This window comes from Nyctereutes procyonoides, unplaced genomic scaffold, assembly GCF_905146905.1.
Source record: "Nyctereutes procyonoides isolate TBG_1078 unplaced genomic scaffold, NYPRO_anot_genome, whole genome shotgun sequence".
Taxonomy (NCBI): Eukaryota; Metazoa; Chordata; class Mammalia; order Carnivora; family Canidae; genus Nyctereutes; species Nyctereutes procyonoides.
This window is the reverse complement of record NW_026575044.1, coordinates 3,099,685-3,121,710: the sequence shown is the minus strand read 5'-3', so window position 1 is coordinate 3,121,710 and position 22,026 is coordinate 3,099,685. Positions and strand designations below refer to the sequence as shown.

Sequence of the window (22,026 nt, the reverse complement as noted above, 5' to 3'; positions counted from 1 at the left end):
TTTCTTAAGCACTCTCTGAGTGGCAGACATCCTGAGCTGAAGAAGACAAAGTCTTGGCCGGCACAGAGCTCACATAGGCAGATTGTGTCCATGTCCTATTGTTTTCCCTAACAGTTGTCAAAGTTTTATTTACCACAAAGAAAGTTTACACGTGAGTGAACTATCAATTCACTTCCCACTCTAAGTAGCCTGAGATTGAGTTGGTGACTCTGAGTTGGGTTGCTCTTTCCACAATGGCTTTGTGGTTCTCCAAGGAAACATTATGAGCAATCTCAGAACAGTACGATCTGTAAGTGAGCGCTTCCAGCTCCTTAATGTTGTGGACTAGAAACATCCCGAAGCCTCTGGGCACCATGTTTTCCTGTTGCCCCAGAACCATTGTTGGGCATTACCATCTGGCCCTTGAGGGCGGCCATGATGCTGAGTAGGACACAGTTGCCACCTCAGTGGCAGACAGTGTATTTGGGAAATGACATGGGCTCTCTTTCTCACACTGCCTGCTTCCTAAGGTCAGAAGCGATGTCTTTTACTTCAGTATTATCTAGAGCACAGAACACAGTATTATTCTAGAGCCTAGAATGCAGAAGGTACAAAATGGATGCTCTCTTGACTGTGTGTGCCCTTAGTCAAGAGATTCCCCCTTTCCTTTTCTTATACATCTAGACTCCCCCCATCTATCAGTAAGTCTGAAGTGGGTCTTCCCAGGCATTGTGACCCATATCGCTGGGCTCTTTTCCCAATCTAGCACAAACTAAGCTCATACATGCTGGAATACACAGAATAATACAATGTTTGAAAGACAGCTGAGGATTGGGGTGTGGTCTGGGGCATGGACCTGACAAAGTAGACAGCCAGGATTCTGGGAAGAAGTTCCTATCCAGTTGTTATCTGTTCTGTCACTGAGTGGCTTCAGAATTACTCTTAGATTTCTAGTGGAACAAAGAGATAAAATCATTGGGATTCCTAGAATTCTATGTTAGGGTCAAGTAATAATTCCCTGCATCTTGATTGCTTCACGATCAAGAAAACAGAGGTGTGTGTTTGAGCATTTTAATCATTATGGTAATTGACATTTGTCTAGCATTAATGGTATATGAAGGGCCACCACATTTGGGAGGAAGCTAAGGGAGATCATTCTATCATCATCATTATTATTACTATCTCTATTATGTCACAAAAATACAGATTGGAAACATTATCTAAAGCCATTATAGAACAGCAAGGCAGTAGCAGATTCAGAAAACTGGTCGACGAGTCTAAGTCACACAGATTTTTCACGCTATATCACACAGATTTTTGCATAAGTTTCCCAGAAGCCCACTTTCTCTAGCTCTCAAAGATTTTTTTCTTAAAAAAAAAAAAAGATTTTTTTCATTGTTTAAGAAGGACACAGGTTTTTACATTGGGTCACTTTTTGACAAACCCAGTTTTACAGCCAAGCTTAAGTAACCACCCTTGGTTTCAAATACCCTGCCATTTATTTAGTGAACAACCACTCTAACTCCCAGCTTTCACATGAGGTGTATTTCACAGGAGAAAAAAAAGAAAGACATTTCTTAGGAGGTTCGGTAACAGGAAAGAGACTGAGAAACAATGTGATATTGCAATCCGTTGATTGGTTAATTGTGCCTTTTTAAGGAAATATTTGTTAAACTGAATTATGATTATGCAGAAATCAATTAGCTCTAGCTCTGTTAGGAAAAGATCATTGTTTTCTTGTTGAGGTAATAATAAAGCCCAATATACTCTGGGCCTCTTTATTTGTTCTGCAAGTTAAGTCAGCTAATACGTTTCTCTGATAGCCCCTGAGTATTTGCAATGGTTGGCTTTATTTTTTCCTTTTCTAATGAGTTAGCATTATTTCCAAGTCATGGTACAAGTGAAAGTAGGCAACGTTGATTTTAAAAAAATAAATTTGGGGGGATCCCTGGGTGGCTCAGTGGTTTAGTGCCTGCCTTCGGCCCAGGACATGATCCTGGAGTCCCGGGATCGAGTCCCGCATCGGGCTTTCTGCATGGAGCCTGCTTCTCCCTCTGCCTGTGTCTCTGCCTCTCTCTCTCTCTCTCTCTCTCTCTCTCTCTTTCTGTGTTGCTCATGAATAAATAAATAAAATCTTAAAAATAAATAAATAAAATTGTATGCAGTCAATTCTGCTCTTCCCACAGCTCCTCAAATTCCATGGGTTTCCTATGTCCCCTCCCTCAACCACTTACTTTGCTGTAATATTTATATCCTCATCTTTAGCCTGCTCCTCCCTTCCTTTTTAAGTTCTTCAAAGTCAGAATTCTTGCATTCTCTCATTCTACTCCCCCCCACCTCTGCAGAACCCGGCCTCCCTTTTACATTTTATGTGAAAACGTGGGGATGAGGGGCTGTGGATAGGGTTACTCAAGGAGATGTTGAAAGTAGGTTCTTGTTTCCACTGAGCTCTTTGGCGGTAAGGAATGGAGACTTCCTCAAGTGTTTTCAAGTTCTGAGGGACTTGATCTAATGATACGCATGACGAGGAAAATGGTCTCAGCTCAGGGACTGAGTTCTTCTCTTGCTTCTCCATGACTAAGCCTCTGTGTTGAACTATGGATCCCTCTTTTCTCCTTATGTGTCTGACGCTTTGACACCATTCTTCGTTTGTCACAGTAAACATTCTGTGGATGGGGTCCTGCCATCCCCTCTTACTGCTGTGGAATCAGAGTCCTGCTCTTGGTCCTCAGGTCTGTGACTGGATCTTCAGCCTGGATCACCCCTACCAATGATGTGTTCCCAGATGAGCAAGAGTTTCTTTTCTTTTCTTTTTTTTAATTTTTTTTAAGATTTATTTATTCATGATAGAGAGAGAGAGAGAGAGAGAGAGAGAGAGAGAGGCAGAAACACAAGAGGAGGGAGAAGTAGGCTCCATGCCGGGAGCCCGATGTGGGACTCGATCCCGGGACTCCAGGATCGCGCCCTGGGCCAAAGGCAGGTGCTAAACTGCTGAGCCACCCAGGGATCCCCTGAGCAAGAGTTTCTATCCTTCTCTCCTGTTAGATTTCTCCTGAGGGGGTCACTGTCTCCCTGGACTTCCTCCCACCAACTACCTATGGAATGAATCCATCCTAATCCCTGCCTTGACCTTGGGAGTCCTTCTAGTCCCCAGCCTGGCCCTTCCTACCACTGTTCAAACCCTAGATCATCTGTCTCTTCCCTTGAATGGTTTGTTGAATGACTACTGTATCATTCACAGTCCCAAACAGGCTTTGAGGCCATAAACATGAGTAAGACAAAGGTCCCTGTCCTTGAGGGGCTCAAAATTGAGAAGTTTTAATAATAGCTTCAACTCAATGGGTAAATCAATGAGGAATTGGAAGTTATTTTGAATTGGGAGCAAGAGGACTAAGAAGGCAATAAGAGGACCAAAGGAAGTAGGATGGAGAATTTGTGACCTGAGGGTGACATAGGTTATGTAAAGACAGCCCTGTAGAACTACAGTTTGATTCAGTAGGGCTCATTTGGAAGGCAGAATCACGCTGTTAAGAAACAAAGCAATTATTTTATTGCTCATTCTTCCTATTGAGACTCACAGGAAACTGAACAGAGTAGAAAAATTTTCACCGCTGGGTCATTTTATCTGTATTTATACAGATACCAGCCCCAATCCTCCCATATGTGTGTCACGGGTACTCTTCACCAAGGGGATTCTGAAAGATGAGTTGAGTTCTAAACTGACTCTTCCTGACACTTAGAAGATTCCTGGGTCCCATTCCTCCCATCAGAGTTTCTCAGGCAAAGTGAAGCTAAATGTAAAGGACTTCCGTATTATTTTGTTTTACTAGAAATGTGGTTTTATTATTGAGATCTTAGAATAATCGAGTTGTCAGAAATCTCTTTTGATATGTTATAAAATTAGTTATCCTAATGAGACAAACCTTTATTAATTGCTTAACTCTAGCATGACCAAAAAAACCCCACCAAAACCCAAAACTCTTAATGGTTTCTAAATAAGAATAAAGTATGTTGATATAGTCTAGCCTCTTCCCAAACTCCTTGTAGTTTACCTAAGACATTCATTACACTGTTCTTTCTTCTTCCCTTCTCCATGAGGGATTCATAGCTTGTTTTTGGGTCTGCTTTCACGTGAGAATCATTCCAGTCTGGTCAGTGGCTCCTTTCTCTGTATTTAACAGTGCTTCACGCATGTGTCTATTGGTATTATTGACACTGTTTATGTCTCTGTCTCCTATGTGTAGAAGTAAGTTCCTTAGGATATGTGCACCCTGACTTACTCATCTTTGATTCCTCAGGACCTAGCCAGTGCCTGCATTATGGTTGGCTCTCGATAAATGCTTATGAATCAATGAATAAGTCTAGGCACAGGGCTAAACTTTTTGAAAAGAATACTTTTAAATGCCTTACAAAAAGGCATTCAAGAAGTCTGTTAAAATATAAATTTATAAGTAAACTGGAGGGACATGCAAATCACTAATACTAAACCACTAGTACACTTGTTTTAATTTAAACATAATTAATCACTAACATTATTTAATCATAAACTGATTTGTTTATGATTTATTTTTGAAGTTACCTGATGAGTACTGAGATAATGGGACATAGGGAAAATGGGTTTTAACTGGTGAAGGTAGGCAGCAAAAAAGCAGGTTTGCAAAGCAGAGCCTGGGACAGCAGACTTATATAAGTTTCTGCAATGATCAGACCTGCATCAGGAAGACAGAGGAAAAAAAAAAAAAGAAGAAAAAAGAAAAGGAAAAAAAAAAAAGGAAGACAGAGGAAGCTGTAAGGGACTCACCGCTCATAGGGGCTGATGTTAACAGAACAAGTAGAAGAAAGGAGGATGGAGGCTATGATGAAACCAGAGACAAAGCTTGCTTAATATACTTGAAAATCCAATGAACTTTCTTGATTCATTTATTCAACAAATATCCATTGAAGATTTAGCACATGCCAGACACTGCGTTAGAAATTGGGGAACATCAACCCACAGCCTCTCCCACACAAGTTCTTGATGTATGTTATTTGGACCAGCAACATCAGTATCACGTCGGAACTTACTAGAAATGCAAATTATCAAAGCTCTCTAGACAGAGTAATTTGGCACTCTGGGGGCGGGCCCAGCAATCTGTCGTAATAAACCCTCTAAGTAACTCTGCCACACACTAACATTTGCAAGTCACTAGCTTATAGTATGTTGAGAGAAACAGAGGACCAAGCAGACAGTGTATGATGAGAGAAGAGCTTTGATGATGCTTGATAGAAGGTATGGTGACAGCACTAACGAGGCATTTCATTCTGACAGGGGAGAGGGGGAGGGAATGGTGGGGAAGAAGATTTTCTCAAAAGACAGAACACTGGGGCCTGCTTCTGAAGGAACATGTGAGTGAGCCAGATGGAGCAGAATGAGGGGGCATTCTCAGCCCAGGAGGGGTTTGTGCAAAGGGAAATAGAGAGAAAGGGAATGAAAGAGAGAGAAGGGGAGAGAAGGGGAGAGAAAGGAAGAGGATGGCAGTACTGTTCACCAATACCCATAAGAAACAAATTCTTACATACATTTTTAAACTGTTTACAGACCGTGCCTTCCAAATTCCTTAACTGAAATCTTGTCTTTCTGAGAGGACCCTGCTTCCTTCATAGCCCTCGTGAGCTGCGCAGCTCATTTTTCATTAATCCCATGTACCTCCATGATGGTGGTGGGCTTCAGTCTCCTCACTCCACCCTGATGCATCAGAAACATTGCTTTTCTAACTCTGCTTAAAACCCCCACCCTATGAGGTCAAATCACCCCACTCTCCCATTCTCTCACCCTACTCTTCTCTGTCACCCTCAGGACTGTCAGATGGATTTGGCAATTGGCCTTCTGTGGCCTTTCTCTGCTAAGCCCTGCCATTATCTGGGTGACTTCAATGCTCAGCAGATAGTCTATCCATCCACAATAGTAGCAGGAAATTCCCAGAAGCTGTTTTAATTATTTGTAGCCCTTTTGCTGAAATTAGGATACCCTGCTCGTAGGTTGGCAGGACATGGGTCATGGTCTACGGTAGTAACATCAGGTGTCTCACAAACACGGATAGCTGCATCTGAGATCATAACATGTTTTTATATATAAAAAAAGAGTGTATGTTAAATTTTATTCATGTTAAGAATTAAATGAACTCAATTTGTAAATAACTTATCACAGTGCCTGGCACAGAATAGTGTCCAATAAATCATTGCGGCCATCATCACTATTTGTATCAGCAGCCTCCAGTCATCTCTCTTCAAAGTATACATGTGTGCGTGCACACAAACATACTCCTCCTCATGGAAGAAAACCACTGTGTTTAGCAATTTGTAAGAACATTACATTTTATCCCAATGGCTTCTACTCTCTCTGGTGAATGTTCTAGCTTTTTAGCAGCCTCTGGGGTTATCATGGTCTGAGGATTCTGAATTTAGTGTACTTAAGATTAATGTGAGGATCTTGTTAAAAATGAATCCTCCTTTCAAATCAGATCCCACTCTTATAGATTCTGAATTAGCAGGTCTGGGAGGAGCAGTAGGAATGTAATTTTTAATCAAGCATTTCAGGCAATTCTGATGCATGTGGCCTCAGGACCACACTTGGAGAATGAGGATCACTCAGAATGACCAGCATGCATGACTCCATTTATACCCTGGATAGTTTATTGAATAAGTACCTCTGTGAGGCACTGTGCTAGATTAGATACTCCTATATATTCTCTTGTTTAACTTTCCTGACCATCCTATGATATATGTCATTATTGGGAATGACCATAAGAAAAAATAATGAGCAAAGTGAGGGTTGGCAGAGGCCACACAACTAGCAAGTGAGGAGAGAAGGTTGGAGCCCAGGCAGCCTGACTCTGGATCCCTGGTGCTTATCCATTTATGTTCCCCCTCAAAAGCCTGTTTAGATTTTTCCCATTTCAAGGGAAATGTTGAAGATTCCACTTGCCAAAGCCTATTCATTTTTTCATCTCTTTTCAGGGTAGTCTGATTGACCACACCCAATGACAGCAATAACCCCTGAAGATGTTTTTCTTTTCATTTTAACATCACCTTCATTTTAACAACTCACACTCTAGTGATGGGGCTCTGCCTCTAGGTCTGCAGGCCATAGCCCATGCACAGCCTCCTGCTTGTGTCTACCGAGGGAGAGGACGCCTGATTCCAACTCAGAATCTCCCCCCATCACACCTCTACCAGCTCGTACCCTCCTCCAGATTCTGAACTTGCATTTAAACCTATACCTTCAGAAAGAAAGCCTATTTGTCCACCCAAATTCCCTGCATGTGACTTGAGTAGGTTTCTTTTATCCTTGTTTGGGCCCCAAAATAAGCAGGAAAAAGAAAGAAAAATATTTTGGCCATACAGTGTCCCTGGACAAAAAGAGCATGGATTCCTGTAATTGTTCCATTTGTTTTGTTTTTAATCCCTGTTTCTCGGGTAGCTGTCTTAAAATCCGTGGTTCACTTGCTCATTTCTGTCCCTGAGTAAATCTGGGCATCCTCTGGAATATTATGGCTTAGCATTTCTGCTACCTGAATTAAAGCACACACGTATAAAAATCTACCTTTACTCGACTCTACTGCTACAAAAACACTTTTGAGAGTATAGTGTGTCATATTGAGGAATTATCCAGTAATTTTTCTTTTAACATAACATTTGAATCAAGGTCTCTTGTGCGTTTACGTTTTCCTGAGTCCTCCAATGGATGCCCATTTATACTAAAACAACACCAATTCTCTATGAAATTGGACAAGTGACTCCAACAGTTAACGTGAACAATTATCACAAAGATATGGTGCAATTTCTCTTTATAAATGATTCTAAAATAATGTGTTTACTGTTATTCCATCAGCTTTTTTGCCATTGTTGTGTGCTATACACTTAAATCTACACTCACAATGGGTCCCTGTATCTCATATATTACACAACAAAGCACTACCATGTTTGTATAATAAAAACTTTAATGCCAAAAATTAACACCAAGGACCAAAAAATTAATGAAAATGCTACTGATTCCTGCATCATCCCCAGTATCAGCCATTAGAGAGCTCTGAGAGCCAGCCTCAACCAGGTGGGGACCTCTACCTGGCTGGCCACATGGTGGCTCCTGCTTGGGACTCTCAGCTGTTCTCCCAGCAGGTGAAAGGTCACAGGGGTCCTTCTCATAAATTCAAAGAAATGCCTCAGCAGCCTAAGTAAGAGTGTGAATTCTCACAAATTGGATTTCTCATAAGCCAAATGGGTGTATATTGGGTTATATCACTGTAGCTATTAAATACCTAGAACACTGATCTCTAAGTAGATACTCCCCTGTTTTGCATATTTGGTGAGCCTACATAGTTTTAATTTTGGCTTTTGATATAACCTATTGCTCACCTTTAATTCATCCTTTTGTGGGTCCCCAAACCTTGCCAAGGTGTCGCTTAAATGTTAGGTGTGTGTTTGGTCACAGAAAACTGTAAAGTAGGTAGAGGTTAAATTCTATAACTTCTCTTTCAACTTCTCTTTTCATGTTCCATTCTGCTAATATTTTCTGTCCCCACTGGGGCTTCCCTAAATTAACAGTACCACATACTTAAAAACCCTTCTGTTCCTACCCTAAACAGCCCAAAGCCCACTGTTACAGATCTTGGGGGCAGGGTGTGCAGACTCTATCTCTCTCTGAGAACCATTGTCTCCAAAGTTGGCGGGGGGGTGCTTGTACCAGCATGGCCCCATTTAGTCACCCTAACTGGGTTATGGTGGTCACCTGACTCAAGCTGAGCCAGTCAGATCTTCTCTTCTGGAAATTTAAAATGTGAACCCAGAGACAGCTATCAAGATGTCTACCGAGAGGCTCTGGGAGGGGAGAGGGTTGTTCACATTCGCAGCACATTCCAGAGGTAACCCTGGATTCTTAAATATATAGGATAGAGTACTTAGCTAAAGCTAGTTTGAAGAGGTTTTCTATTACTTTCAATCAAGAGGAACTTGATTAAGATGCTCCCTTAGGGATTATACTTTAGCGTTTAGCCTTCTCTTTCTCAATAAGTTGAGGCGTACAGAGGCCTCCTGCAGGCATTTTATTCAGGAGATACTTCTAGGCCCTGGCTTAACCCCCTGAAAACTGCTCTCTCTGCTGCTGGGGCTCCACCAGCCATCTCACTTGTCTGCTGCTTCTCTACCTTTTGTAAGAACTTTTCTTCTTGCCTACCTCAGGATGGAACAAAGGAGGATGCCACCTCCTTTCTTTTGTTTTGATATAAGCACAATTCCTTTTGAGGGTTTTTGAAAAAAAATTAATTTAGATAGCTAGTAAAAACAGGGAGCCAGAGAATGGATTTTTTTTTCTTTTTCAAAGTACAGGAGGAAAATAACATATGAAGTGAGTTGGGTGGTCGGGATGAAAGCATTCCAAGACCCTATGGTGTTTGAGAGGAGGGTGGTAATATAAACAAATAGGCTTTGTTAAATAGGCATGTTGAAACTGTCAGGGTAAACCGTTAAACAGAAACAGAATATATAACTTAAATCCTTGGCTTAGCTCATTGTGAGAAAACTAGCAAGTTTCTCAGGTGGCCTGTTATAAGTATCTCTGGCCTCTTCTAGTTAATGAACTAAAAGAGCACAAAATGAGCCACAGTGATGGTCTTGCAGGTGGCTGACTTTCAACATAGGTTTAATTTTCAGGCTTGCAGACCTCTCATGTGACTTTAGAACATTTAGACCAAGAGTGGGGACATTGAGTTGAGGCAGTAAGATTTGGGGAAGCTAAGTACCCTGATCCTGCAATCCCCAGCCCCTTTCCTCTCTCTAAGATGGTCCTAATTTGCTTCAAGGCTCCAGGATGACCTCAGCTGAGGTAGACACCTTGCAAGAGGGTGCCATTTCTCTCTGTGCCCAACACTTACCACTTTTCATTGCTTAACCACATCCACTGTCAGTGCATCCAGAGGACAAGATGCAAAAATCACATCCAGAACTTGAAAATAGCAAACAAATTGCAGTATTTTGCTAATTTATATTGGCAAAATTCCAGAAAGCAAGCGTGGGATTTTTTTTAAAAGACTTTATTTATTTATTTGAGAGAGAAAGAGAGAAGCACTGGATGCACAGGGCTCAATCCCAGGACCCTGGATGCACAGGGCTCCCCCCACTGGATGCACAGGGCTCAATCCCAGGACCCTGGGATCATAACCTGAGCCAAAAGGCAGACACTTAACCAACTGAGTACCCAGGCGCCCAATGTGTGGGAATTTTTATTTCCACACTGAGGATGCTGGTCCAGCAAAGGAAGAATATAATTTTAGAGAGAGCCGAATGTGTTGATAAATGGATTCAATGTGCTGGTGTGAACAGCTGGGACTTGTTTGTTCAGTAGGCTCACTGAAACCTGATCTCAACCATGACCCTAGATGCCAGAAGTAGAAATATAGATTTTCTTTGGCTTAATGTAGAAGTAATGCAAAAACATAGGGAGATAAGAATGCTGGAATGGATTTCTCTCATGTAACCTGCTTATCCACCTCCTAATTATGTCCCCTGAGAGGACTGGAGTACATGTCCATTACCAAGAAATACACTGATGAAAGGGACACCACCATCCTTCAAAAGAGCTTCATTGGCTTATTTTTACAATGGAGGGATGGAAATGAGAGACCTTCCATTAGAATAGACTCCATGATTTCCATAGGACTGACTATAGTGATGTCCAAGATGGCAAAAGGCAAATAGGAGTATTTAATTGATCAGAGGCAATGTGAGTATGATAACTACAATAGGCAGCAAGGGTGGAGTGATCACCAAAATGGATTGACCCACAGAGATCTTGGGCAAGGGTAACTGATGGTGAGTCTCTAGGCTAGAAATAGATGAACAGTACATTAAGGTTCCACTTGGTCTGTACTACCAGCACAACAAAACAAAAATGAAAGCAAAACTTGGATTGCATCAATCACCATGAAAGCCATAACCCCTCTCTAGTTTCCAGATATGAGTCAGTTCACAGATCCTGAGCCCCTTAAATGAAGGAAAAGCTGGGTAGCTTTGTAGATGGGTAATTTGGCCAAATTGTTTGCATTTTTTTAAAAGTAGGCTCCATGCCCAGAGGGGAGTCCAACACAGGGCTTGAACTCAGAACCCCAAGATCAAGACCTGAGATGGAGGGTTGGATGCTTAACCAAGCCACCCAGACTCCCCTCTTTGCAGTTTTAAGATCAATCTTTCGGCAAGCTATCCTGTAGTGCAGAAAGGAATCACTCTGACACAGAAGAGACAGTTAAATTACAACTGATGCAGTATGCAAATTTAAACAATATTGATTTTCTTTAATGACTGTGATCATTCTTTCAGATGCCCCTACTGCACAGATTTTAGCATTCAGATATTAGCATTGTATAGAATTTCACATATGAGGGAACGAATGGAGTCAGACTTCATTGCCACAGCTCTTCTCTATTTTTATATGACCATGTCTTTTCTCTTGATGGTCCTTGTCTTTCTTTGTCATCACAGAACAGAACACACAGGTCTGTGACAGGTACTCTGATTATGATGTTGTGATCTCCAGGCCACTTATTGGATGTGTCTCCCCTTGTACTCACTCAGTCAGTCACCTAGTTCTCTCCCATACCTATCCTCTTCTCTCTCACCTCCCTACTACTGCCTTCAGCTAGGTCAATAGTCCACAAAGTTATTTAATCATTTCCCATTATTATCTGTAAAAAATGTATCCCAATATTTGTTTGAAAATAAAATGCATATGAATATTATAAAACTTGTGCACAATGGAACTAAAAAAACGAAAAAAATATAAATAGAAGTATTAATGTTTTCTTCCTTCCCCCCAATGCATCTTGCTGTATGATAACATGTATGTGTATCTCACTTTGAAGAAACAAGTTTAGGCCATCATACTCCCTCACCGAGGCAGTGACCTCTAATCACTCATTGGGAAAAGTCCCAAGTTCTTTAGCGTGGCATCATCAAGTTCCTTCTCGATGTGCCCCATGCCTACATTTCTCCATTCATCTACACGCTCCCAGTAATAGGCTCTTCTGATCACTCCATCTATACCAGTCTACTTTCTATACCCAAACACACACATAATCACACACACACACACACACACACACACACACACACACACACACACATAACCCTTTCCACCTAAGCTGCTTAATGTTCTGCACAGAATTTATCCCTGTCTGAAATCACAAATTTTCTTTACTTGCTTATTACTTGTCTTCTCCATTGTAGTATGAGCCCTGAAATGAAAGGGATCTTGCCTGTTTTATTTCCTGCTGTGTCCTTATACCTAAAACAGATTCTGGCACCATAGTGGGTGCCCCCAAAAACCTGTGTAATGAGCAAATTTCTTTAATAACCAGTTGGTTGTTCTCAGAACTAAATCTTGGCAAACTAGCACAGTAGATGGTTTGATTGGGTGGCTCTTGAAAAATCAAGTCCCAGGTATTACTCCTTCCGCAAACCCAGCTTTATACGCAGATAGTTGTTGCATGATAGTACTTGAATGGCACAGACAATACCCAGTTTACGCCTAACTATTTCTCTTTCTAATGTGTGAGTGCATTAAATTATACCTTTAAAGATTTGTTTCTTTGTACCCTCAAAGAATTTTAGTCTTAAAGTCTCTAATAAGATGCCGAATTGGAGGCCATAGAAACAAGGGGCTTAATTGTTAGATTTTAAGTTTGGATACAAATATCCTTCTAATAGGAAGTCTTCATTGTAGCCTGCCTAGGAAAATTTGGGAAGGGGACAAATGTTTTGAAAGGGTAGGTGGGAAAGCACTGGCTGGGGTCTGGATAGTGTGGCCTGGTACTTTCCTATCAAGGTTAGTGCATAGAAAATGATATAATAAAATCACTTAGACTAAATTGTAAATAACTGATTAAGCAAATCATGGCCCATTTCCCTACTTGAAGCCATTGAAATTTTAGATGAAACTGGATAGGTAACATACATTTTGAGAGGAAAGAGGTCCTGCCTTGTATCACTGAAACGATGTCTCAGAATTCCATTGTCAAAATCCATTACAAGAGAGGGTGAGAATGCTATTTTGTTATAAAACAAATGCTTGGCAAATCGCAGGTGCTCACATTTTGATACTCATTTGGATGAATGAGCGGACGCTGAAGTTTTCTTAAGTTAACATGTTGGCTCAGAGGAAGAAGAAAGTAAACCCAGCTCCAGGGCTTAGGAAAAGCCTTTTGAAAATGTATCCGTTCAAGGCAAATCATTCCTTGGCTAGGGTGAGGCACGGGGGCTGGAGAATCAACATTTTCCAAAGATGCCAGGTTGAGTTTGAAAAGGGATACGTCTGAATAGGCTTAATAGGTTTAAGAGAGAGAACGGCAAGAATAAGGGCTTAGAAGTAGGGCTGAGTGCACGTGGGTAGAGCTGAGAGGGAGGTTCTGGAAATGAGGCCAGAAAGACAAGATTCGGGAGATGTCCTAGCATGAAGCCATCTTGTTTTGAGGCAACTGAAGCCAAAGTCATCAGTTAAGACGTTTGCCCGAGGATGCCCAAGACAGCACTGCAAAAGTGGATTTAATACCAGTTTCTCCAGTGTTGCTTCCACTATACCGGGGACCTAGAATAGGAAAGTCTTGAACTGTCCGAAGTCTGAAATTGTTGATAAGGAGTCTTAGTCAACATCTTAGTTGCTAGATGTCCACTTCTGAATCATGTAACATTTGGTGCTGGACCTCTAAATTCTAAGGGATTTCTGGGTTTTTGGCCTCAACAGAAAAATATACGGCATTTTCTCTGCACGCTGATTCGCCAACATGGACGTAATCACAGCACTTTGCGAGTTCTGTAAAGACCTTGTTCAATTCGCCTTCCCCATCACGGGCGTTCTGCGAAAATACTCCCAGGTGACGTCATCCAGGGAGTCTGGCGGGAGGGGCGGTGCGTCACTGACCACACCCCCTGCCGCCGAAGCCCCGCCCCTCAGTGGTTTCGCCCCCTTTTTTTGTTTTCCGGTGCATCGTGACGTAAGACGTAGGTCACGCAACATTAGCAACTGGCCCCGGAAGTAAAGCTCGAAGAGGCGGAGGAGGCGGAAGGGAGGGCCCGCGTCCTGGAAGGGCGGCAGGGGGCGGGGCGGCAGGGGCCGGGCATGGTAACGGCTCGCAAGCCGAGGGGGCTGGGCCTGGCGGAGGCGGAGAAACCGGTGTCGGCCTTCGCCGCCGCTGCCGCCGCTCGTCCAGCGTGTTCCGTGAGGTCAGCGCCGGCGCCGCCTCGGCCATGATGATCCACGGCTTCCAGAGCAGCCACCAGGACTTCTCCTTCGGGCCCTGGAAGCTGACGGCGGCGAAGACCCACATCATGAAGTCAGCGGATGTGGAGAAGTGAGGCTCCGGGACTCGGGGCGCGGGCCGGGAGCTGGGCCTGGGCGGGAGGCAGGGCGAGCCGCGCGCAGCCCCAGCCCCGGGGGCGGGGGCTCCGTCCCTGAGGATGGGACCGTTGCGTGACACGGAGAGAATCCTGGCGCCGCCCCTGTCCTTCGGCGGGGGTCGCCTGGCGTGCGTTCGTGCAACTGTCAGTCCGCCCGGGTTTGAGCGGAGCGGGACTGTGCTGGTGGACTTCGCCCTCGCCGGCCGTCCCTACCTGTCCCAGCCTGCGGCTCCTTTCCACCGTTTCTTCCCGGGCGGCGGCGGCGGTGGTGGCGGTGGCCTGTTTTCTTGGGGGTTGATGGCGGGGACGATACTTGTGCTTGGTTTTTAGAATGTCAGGTGCTGTGCCAGGCACTTGAGATACGAGAGGTGGAAGAGCCTCTGCTTCCAGGAATGCGGCCTTATGGGAGAAACAGGCCTTTATAACACCGTGTGAATAACTGAATAACATCTTTATCCAGATGTACAGGCGGGATTATTTGAGACCGTTGAGAGGCACACGGGCTCCGGGAAATTCGGATGCCTGGGTGAATCTGGATAAAGTCGACGGGATGGGGTGGGGATGGGCGCACCTGTGAAGCCCCGAGGCCAGGCATGGTGCGAGCGGTGCGGCGTTAGTGACGCCTGAACTGAATTTGGACAGAGCTTGGGGCCGTCGGGGACACGTGTAAAGCCAGGAGCGCGAGCCTGGGTTTTTTTTGAAGAACGTTTCTGTGTGGTTGCAGCGTGGGGTTCCAGAGGGGGAGTAATGGGAAGTGGGAGGTAGGGCCCAGGGGAGCGGAGATGGAGGGAATTTGTAGGCCAGGCTAAGGGGTTAGTATTGTGCGTGACTACCACCGGTGTGATTTTATACAAAGGAGTGACGTTGTCAGATGTATACTCTGAAAGATTTCTCTGCGGGTGATGTAGAGGATGGATTGGAGGGCTGCAGGACTGGGAAAGGAGACCCGTTAGAAGAGGAGGCAAAAGGGAGGTTTTAGAAGATTAGGTACCTGGATTTGATGGTTGACAGCAAGAGGGAAGAAGGAGGAGGAGTCTATAGTGATGACAAGATGTCTTGCTTGGGCTATTGCATGGGAAGCTTTGTCATTGAACAAGGTGAGAAATAGGAGGAAGAACAGATTGGGGCAGTGATTGAATAGAGGATGAGTTGAGATCGCCGAACTGTGTGAGTTGTGTGGGGGGGTCATAAAGTGACGGTGCGGCAAGCATTTATCTTGGAACTCAGCATGACTGTCCATGGGTTTGGGTTTGGGAATCATCAGCTTGTATGGCACCTGGAGCCTTGGGAGTGGACTAAATCTTGTAGAAGTCATCCAGAAGAAAAGGGAAAAGTTACGGGATGGTAGCGTAGGGCACACTTGAGGTTTAGGCAGAGGTAAGTGACCAGGGAGTCATGAAAGGATGTTTAGCAGTGTAAATTAGAGACTAATTCTTTTACATATATAACTGGAATATTTTGTAAGATCACCAGATTTTTCTGGATATACTGGGGAAAATTCAGAGAATCACATCTCATATTATTTCATATACATTGTTCAGTAGTTACAATTTACTTAATTGGATGTTTTTTATGGAATATTTATTCCAGTATACTCAATCTTCATCTTATTAAATTTTTAAAGTGTTTAATATTTTCTTTTTTTAAAATATTTTATTTATTCATGAGACACACACACACACACACACACACACACACAGGCAGAGAGACACAGGCAGAGGGAGAAGCAGGCTCCATGCAGGGAGCCTGACACGGGACCGGATCCTAGGACTCCAGGATCACACCCTGAGCCAAAGGCAGGCGTTAAACTGCTGAGCCACCCAGGGATCCCCTAATATTTTCTTTTTAAAAATTTTGTTTTGGGATCCCTGGGTGGCGCAGCGGTTTGGCGCCTGCCTTTGGCCCAGGGCGCGATCCTGGAGACCTGGGATCGAGTCCCACGTCAGGCTCCCGGTGCATGGAGCCTGCTTCTCTGCCTGTGTCTCTGCCTCTCTCTCTCTCTCACTGTGTGCCTATCATAAATAAAAAAAAAATTAAAAATTTTGTTTTATTGTAGTAGGAACACTTAACATGAGATCCTCATTCTTTTTTTTGGGGGGGGGGCTTGTGGAGATCCTCATTCTTAAATTTTTTTTTCCCTTGGAAGTTTGTGCTTTTTTCTTGGAAATATGTGTATATATATTTTTACATCTATATCTTTATCCATTCATCTTTCGATGGATACCCAGGTTGCTTTCATATCTCAGTTATTGTAGATAATGCTGCAGTGGACATAGGGTGCATGTATTTTTTTTCAAATCAGTGTTTTTATTTAGTTCAAATAAATACTCAGAAGTGGAATTGCTGGATTATATGGTAGTTTTGTTTTTAATTTTTTGAGGAATCTCTAGGGTTCTTCAAATCGCTGTACCATTTTGCATTCCCAACAACAGGGTGGGAGGGTTCCCTTTTCTCCACATCCTCACCAACACTTGTTTTTTCTCGTCTTTTTAATAATAGCCATTCGCACAGGTGTGAGGTGATACCTCATTGTGGTTTTGATTTGCATTTCCTTGATAATTAGTAATGTTCAACATCTTTTCGTGTGTCTCTGTGTCTTTGGAGAAATGTCTTTTCAGCTGCTCTGCCCATTTCTAGTTTGTTTTGTGTGTGTGTGTGTGTGTGTGTGTGTGTGTATTGAGTTGTGTGAGTTCTTTATATATTTTGGATATTAATCCCTTATTGAGTATATCACTTGCAAATATCTGCTGTTCAGTAGATTGTCTTTTCATTTTATTGATGATTTCCTTTGCTCTGCAAAAGCTTTTTAGTTTTACGTACTCCCATTTATTTATTCTTGTTTTTGTTGCGCTTGCTTGAAGAGACATATCCACAAAATATTGCTAAGACTGATATGAAGGAGCTTATTGCCTAATGTTTTCTTCTAGAAGTTTTATAGTTTCTGGTCTTACATTTATTTTTTTTTAAAGATTTAAAAAATTTTTTATTCATGAGAGACACAGAGAGAGAGAGAGGCAGAGACATAAGCAGAGGGAGAAGCAGGTGCCCCACGACCCACAAGGAGCCCGAAGTGGAACTTGATCCTGGACCCTGGGATCATGCCCGGGGCCGAAGGCAGACACTCAACCACTGAGCCACCCAGGTGTCCCTGGTCTTACATTTAGGTCTTTAATCTATTTTGAATTTATTTTTGTGTATAGTGTAAGGAAGTAGTTCAGTTTCCTTCTTTTGCATGTGATTTTCCAGTTTTCCCAGCATCATTTATTGAAGAGACTTTTTTTCCTCATTGTATGTTCTTGCCTCCTTTGTCAAAGATTAATTGACCATATAAGTGTGGGTTTAAAGATTTATTTATCTGAGAGAGAGAGATCATGTGAGTGGACATGCAAACAGGGAGGAGGAGGAGCAGGCGGAGTGGGAAAGAGAATCTCAAGCAGACTCCCCCCTATTGCCAAGTCTTATGTGGGGGTCAGTCTCACAACCCTGAGATCATGACCTGAGCTGAAATCAAGAGTCAAAAGCTTAACCACCTGGGCCACCCGGGAATTCCATAAGTGGGTTTATTTCTGGACTCTCTAGTCTGTTTCATTGATCAATGTGTATGTTTTTGTGCCAGCACCACACTGTTTTGGCTATTATAGCTTTGTAGTATAGATTGAAATTAGGAAGCACCTCTAGCTACTTTCTCAAGATTGCCTTGCTATTCAGGGTCTTTTGTAGTTCTCCTCTTAACAAATTTTTAAGTGTATAATACATCATTATTAATTATGGTATAGTGTTGTACAGCAGATCTCTAGAGCTTATTCATCTTACTTGACTGAAGATTTATGTCTATTGATTAGTAACTTATCCCCCCCCCCGCCAGCCTCTAGCAATCACCATTCCACTGTTTGATTCTACAAATTTGACTATTACTATTTTTAAAAAGGCTTTACTTATTTATTTATATATTTATTTATTTTATAGAAAGAGAGAGCATGTGCGAGCAGGGGAAGGGGCAGAGGCAGAGAAGGAGAGAGAATCTCAAGCAGACTATGCGCTGAAGCGCAGAGCCCAGCTTGGGGCTTAGTCTCTCAACTCTGAGATTATGACCTTAGCCAAAATCAAGAATTTGGCATTTAACCAATTTAGCTATCCAGACACCTCAAAATTTGACTATTTTAGGTACCTCATATACATAGAATCATGTAGTATTTGTCTTTCTGTGACTGGCTTATTTTACTTAGCATAATGTCCTCAAAGTTCATCCATGTTGCATATTGCAGGATTTCTTTCCTTTTTGAAGATTGCCTTGTATTCCATTGTATGTATAAACCATGTTTTCTTTATCTCAATATCTGTGGATGGACACTTAGGTTGTTTCCAGATCTTGGCTATTGTGAGTAGTGTTGTAATGGACATAGGAAGGTTAATTTCTCTAGCACTTAGTATTTTCTAGCTCCTAATAACTAAGAATAAATTTTATTCACATTTATGATGAAAAATTAACATTATTAGATATCATACTAAAGATGTAACTTAAAATGTTAGATCACTGATATATATACATACATACAGACAGATGAATAAATATACATCCAGTTTTTTCTTACTATTGTATCATAATCATTTTTTCTACTTTATTATATTTTCTCTTTAAACATTTCTGATGATCCTATAATATTGCATCATATGGATATACTGTAGTTTATATAACCATTTATTTATTTATAAATGGACATCCAAGTACTTCTTTTTACTATTATAAATAAGATGGTTATGAGTATTAAAGTGTATAGCTTTTTTCTACACTGGGGATTCTCTCTTTTTTTTTTTTTTTTAAGATTTTATTCATTTATTCATGAGGGACAGTGAGAGAGGCAGAGACATAGGAAGAGGGAGAAACAGGCTCGCTGCAGAGCCTGATGTGGACTTGATCCCAGAACTCCGGGGTCATGCCCTGAGCCAGAGGCCAATGCTCAACCACTGAGCCATCCAGGTGTCCCGGGGATTATTTCCTTATTACAGATTTCCCAAAACGGATATTTTGAGTCAATATAAATTTAAGTTCTTGGTACTTACTGCTCAATTGGTGCCCCAGTGGACAGAATGTACATTGACACAGTCCTTCCAGAAATCCATGTAAGCAAGTGCTGGTTTCCCTCATTAGTACTGGCGCTTTTGCCGTCATCACCACCTTTTAAAACTTGTGACAAGTTGAAAATTATATTAGAAAAGTTGTTTTCCTACAGGAAACAGGCTAATATAATTGTTGTGTAAGAACAAAGAGTCTACCAGAAACATGAAGCTTATGGAACCATAATACTGTGGTACCTTAGGTCATCTCCTAGGCAGTTGTAGTAGAATTAGAACCTGTATTTATTCTTGATAGTGGTGGGCCTTCTGTGATCCAGGGGTGAAATAGATGTTTCTAATAAGAATCAGTATTTTTTCTGTTGTTTAATTTGTTCATGCAGGAATTTTTGCTTATTTGTTTTTAATATATAAGCAAGATTTAATTGGTATATATGATTAGAAGTAGATCTAAAACAATTGGAAAAAGGGTAATTATGGTCTTAGGATATGTATAGATCCTTTGTTGTCTTTATGTAAGAATATATTTTTTTAATATGATGTTATTTTACCTTACCTAACAATAATAGCTGTGTAGCTATTCAAAAATCCAGAAGTCTTAAAAAACAAAATGGAAAAGAAAGGCTCCTGATCTGCTAGAGTATCTGTCATAGAGCACTTGCACTGAAGTCTTGTGCTTTCTTTTGGTCCCTTAGAACTTCACTCAGAGCACATTCATTTTTATTTATTTATTTATTTTTAAAATATTTTTGAGAGAGAGTAGTTTTTTTTTTTAAGATTTATTTATTTATTTATGATAGAGAGAGAGAGAAAGAGAGAGAGAGAGAGAGAGAGAGAGAGAGAGGCAGAGACACAGGAGGAGGGAGAAGCAGGCTCCATGCCGGGAGCCTGACGTGGGACTCGATCCCGGGACTCCAGGATCACGCCCTGGGCCAAAGGCAGGCGCTAAACTGCACTCAGAGCACATTTAAACTTTTGCCTCTGTTGCACACTTTGTGATTATAACATATGGAACTATCACCTGACTTTTGGTTATGCGTAGGTTAGCCGATGAATTACATATGCCATCTCTCCCTGAAATGATGTTTGGAGACAACGTTTTAAGAATCCAGCATGGCTCTGGCTTTGGGATTGAGTTCAATGCTACAGACGCATTAAGATGTGTAAACAACTATCAAGGAATGCTTAAAGTAGCCTGTGCTGAAGAGTGGCAGGAAAGCAGGTGAGAATGCGGGCAGTTGCGGGTTAAATGAAAAAGAAAAGTGGAAAGACATCTTCAGTCATGTTATGTGTATTTTATTAGAGTGAAAGGCAAGTGTTACTATTAAACTTGGTAGTTCAATCATTCTAGGATTCATTTTTCTCTTCCATAAAATGGAGATTAGTTACTCCACCTATTGAATACTTGTTGAGTTAATTGAATTACAGTTGAGCTGAGCTATGTAAGGTTCACATTTTTTTGAGCTTTCAGTGTTCTTTAGTGAAGAGGCGGTACACTGTGTACTTTAATGTTCCTGTTTTTGAGAAAAATGTTTACTTGTGATTTGCATTGTAAATGTGAGGAGCTTTGAAATAGAGAAAAATGTATTTTTTTTTTTATAATCAGATTAGCAATTATTATCTATTATGTACTAGGTACCTTGGAGGAATCAACTTTTAAACCATGTCCTTAGGCAGTACACAGACTAATGGGAGAGACTTTATCAGCTATGACAAGTTTAACAACAAATATGCAGGAAAAACAAGAAAGATCTTGTATTAGTGAATTTTGGCAAATATATATATTAGGATATTTATATTATTCGTAGAATGTAATTTGGTGTGTTACATGAATACAGATGGTCTATATTCTGCATCACTGATTATAATCCTTCTCATTTTGATATTTGAGGACGGAGGGTGAACACTCCAAGGAAGTTATTAAACCATACGATTGGACCTATACAACAGATTATAAGGGGACATTACTTGGAGAATCACTTAAGTTAAAGGTAAATCTTATTTTTTGCTTTTATGATAAAGTCAATAATTGTCTTGGACAGTCTCAGCATTAGAACTTTTTAATGGTTATTTTTGCTGCTACTTTCATCCCACTTTCTATTGAGGAAAGCTTTAGAACCTAATGTGAAGGGGTTTTGCTTTTTGATTATAAGCAAAAGATAAGGCCATAGTGGAATAGTTTTTATTCTCAAAGTACGTTTAGTAGCAATAGCAAACTGCTTTGATGTTACCATTATTTTTCAAGAAGCATTAAAATGTGTATCTGCCCTTGGTATAATGAATTAGGCGACTTAGAACCTGCTGGTTAGTAGCTTACAATTGTACAGATGAACAGGCAGGTGGGCAGATAGGACTTCTGGTCAGACAGCTTGGGTCTTTGTCCTGCTTGCACTGTCTGGGGCCTGGTATGACTCTAGGAAGCTACCTACTCTGAGTCTCAACTTTCTTAGTAAATTGGGTAAACAGAAACAATGACCTCCCAATAGAGTTTTGATATGAGCTAATCTGTGGGAAAGCTCTCGATAACTTCTAAAGCTCTACATTAATCATGCA

General features: G+C 41.6%; 1 protein-coding gene across 2 annotated transcripts in view; it reads left to right on the top strand.

Moving 5' to 3' along the window:
* Positions 1-14,144: 14,144 nt before the first annotated feature.
* The window catches only part of TIPRL (TOR signaling pathway regulator), a 37,244-nt gene continuing 29,362 nt past the window's right edge, over positions 14,145-22,026 (top strand). Inside the window, exons 1-3 of one of the 2 annotated variants that reach the window (XM_055324306.1) lie at positions 14,145-14,354; positions 20,516-20,695; positions 21,365-21,464. In XM_055324306.1, the coding sequence (XP_055180281.1) occupies positions 14,251-14,354; positions 20,516-20,695; positions 21,365-21,464 (384 nt within the window). In that variant the 5' untranslated portion in view covers positions 14,145-14,250. The remainder of the gene's footprint in view (positions 14,355-20,515; positions 20,696-21,364; positions 21,465-22,026) is intronic. The other variant, XM_055324305.1, reaches the window with a different exon arrangement.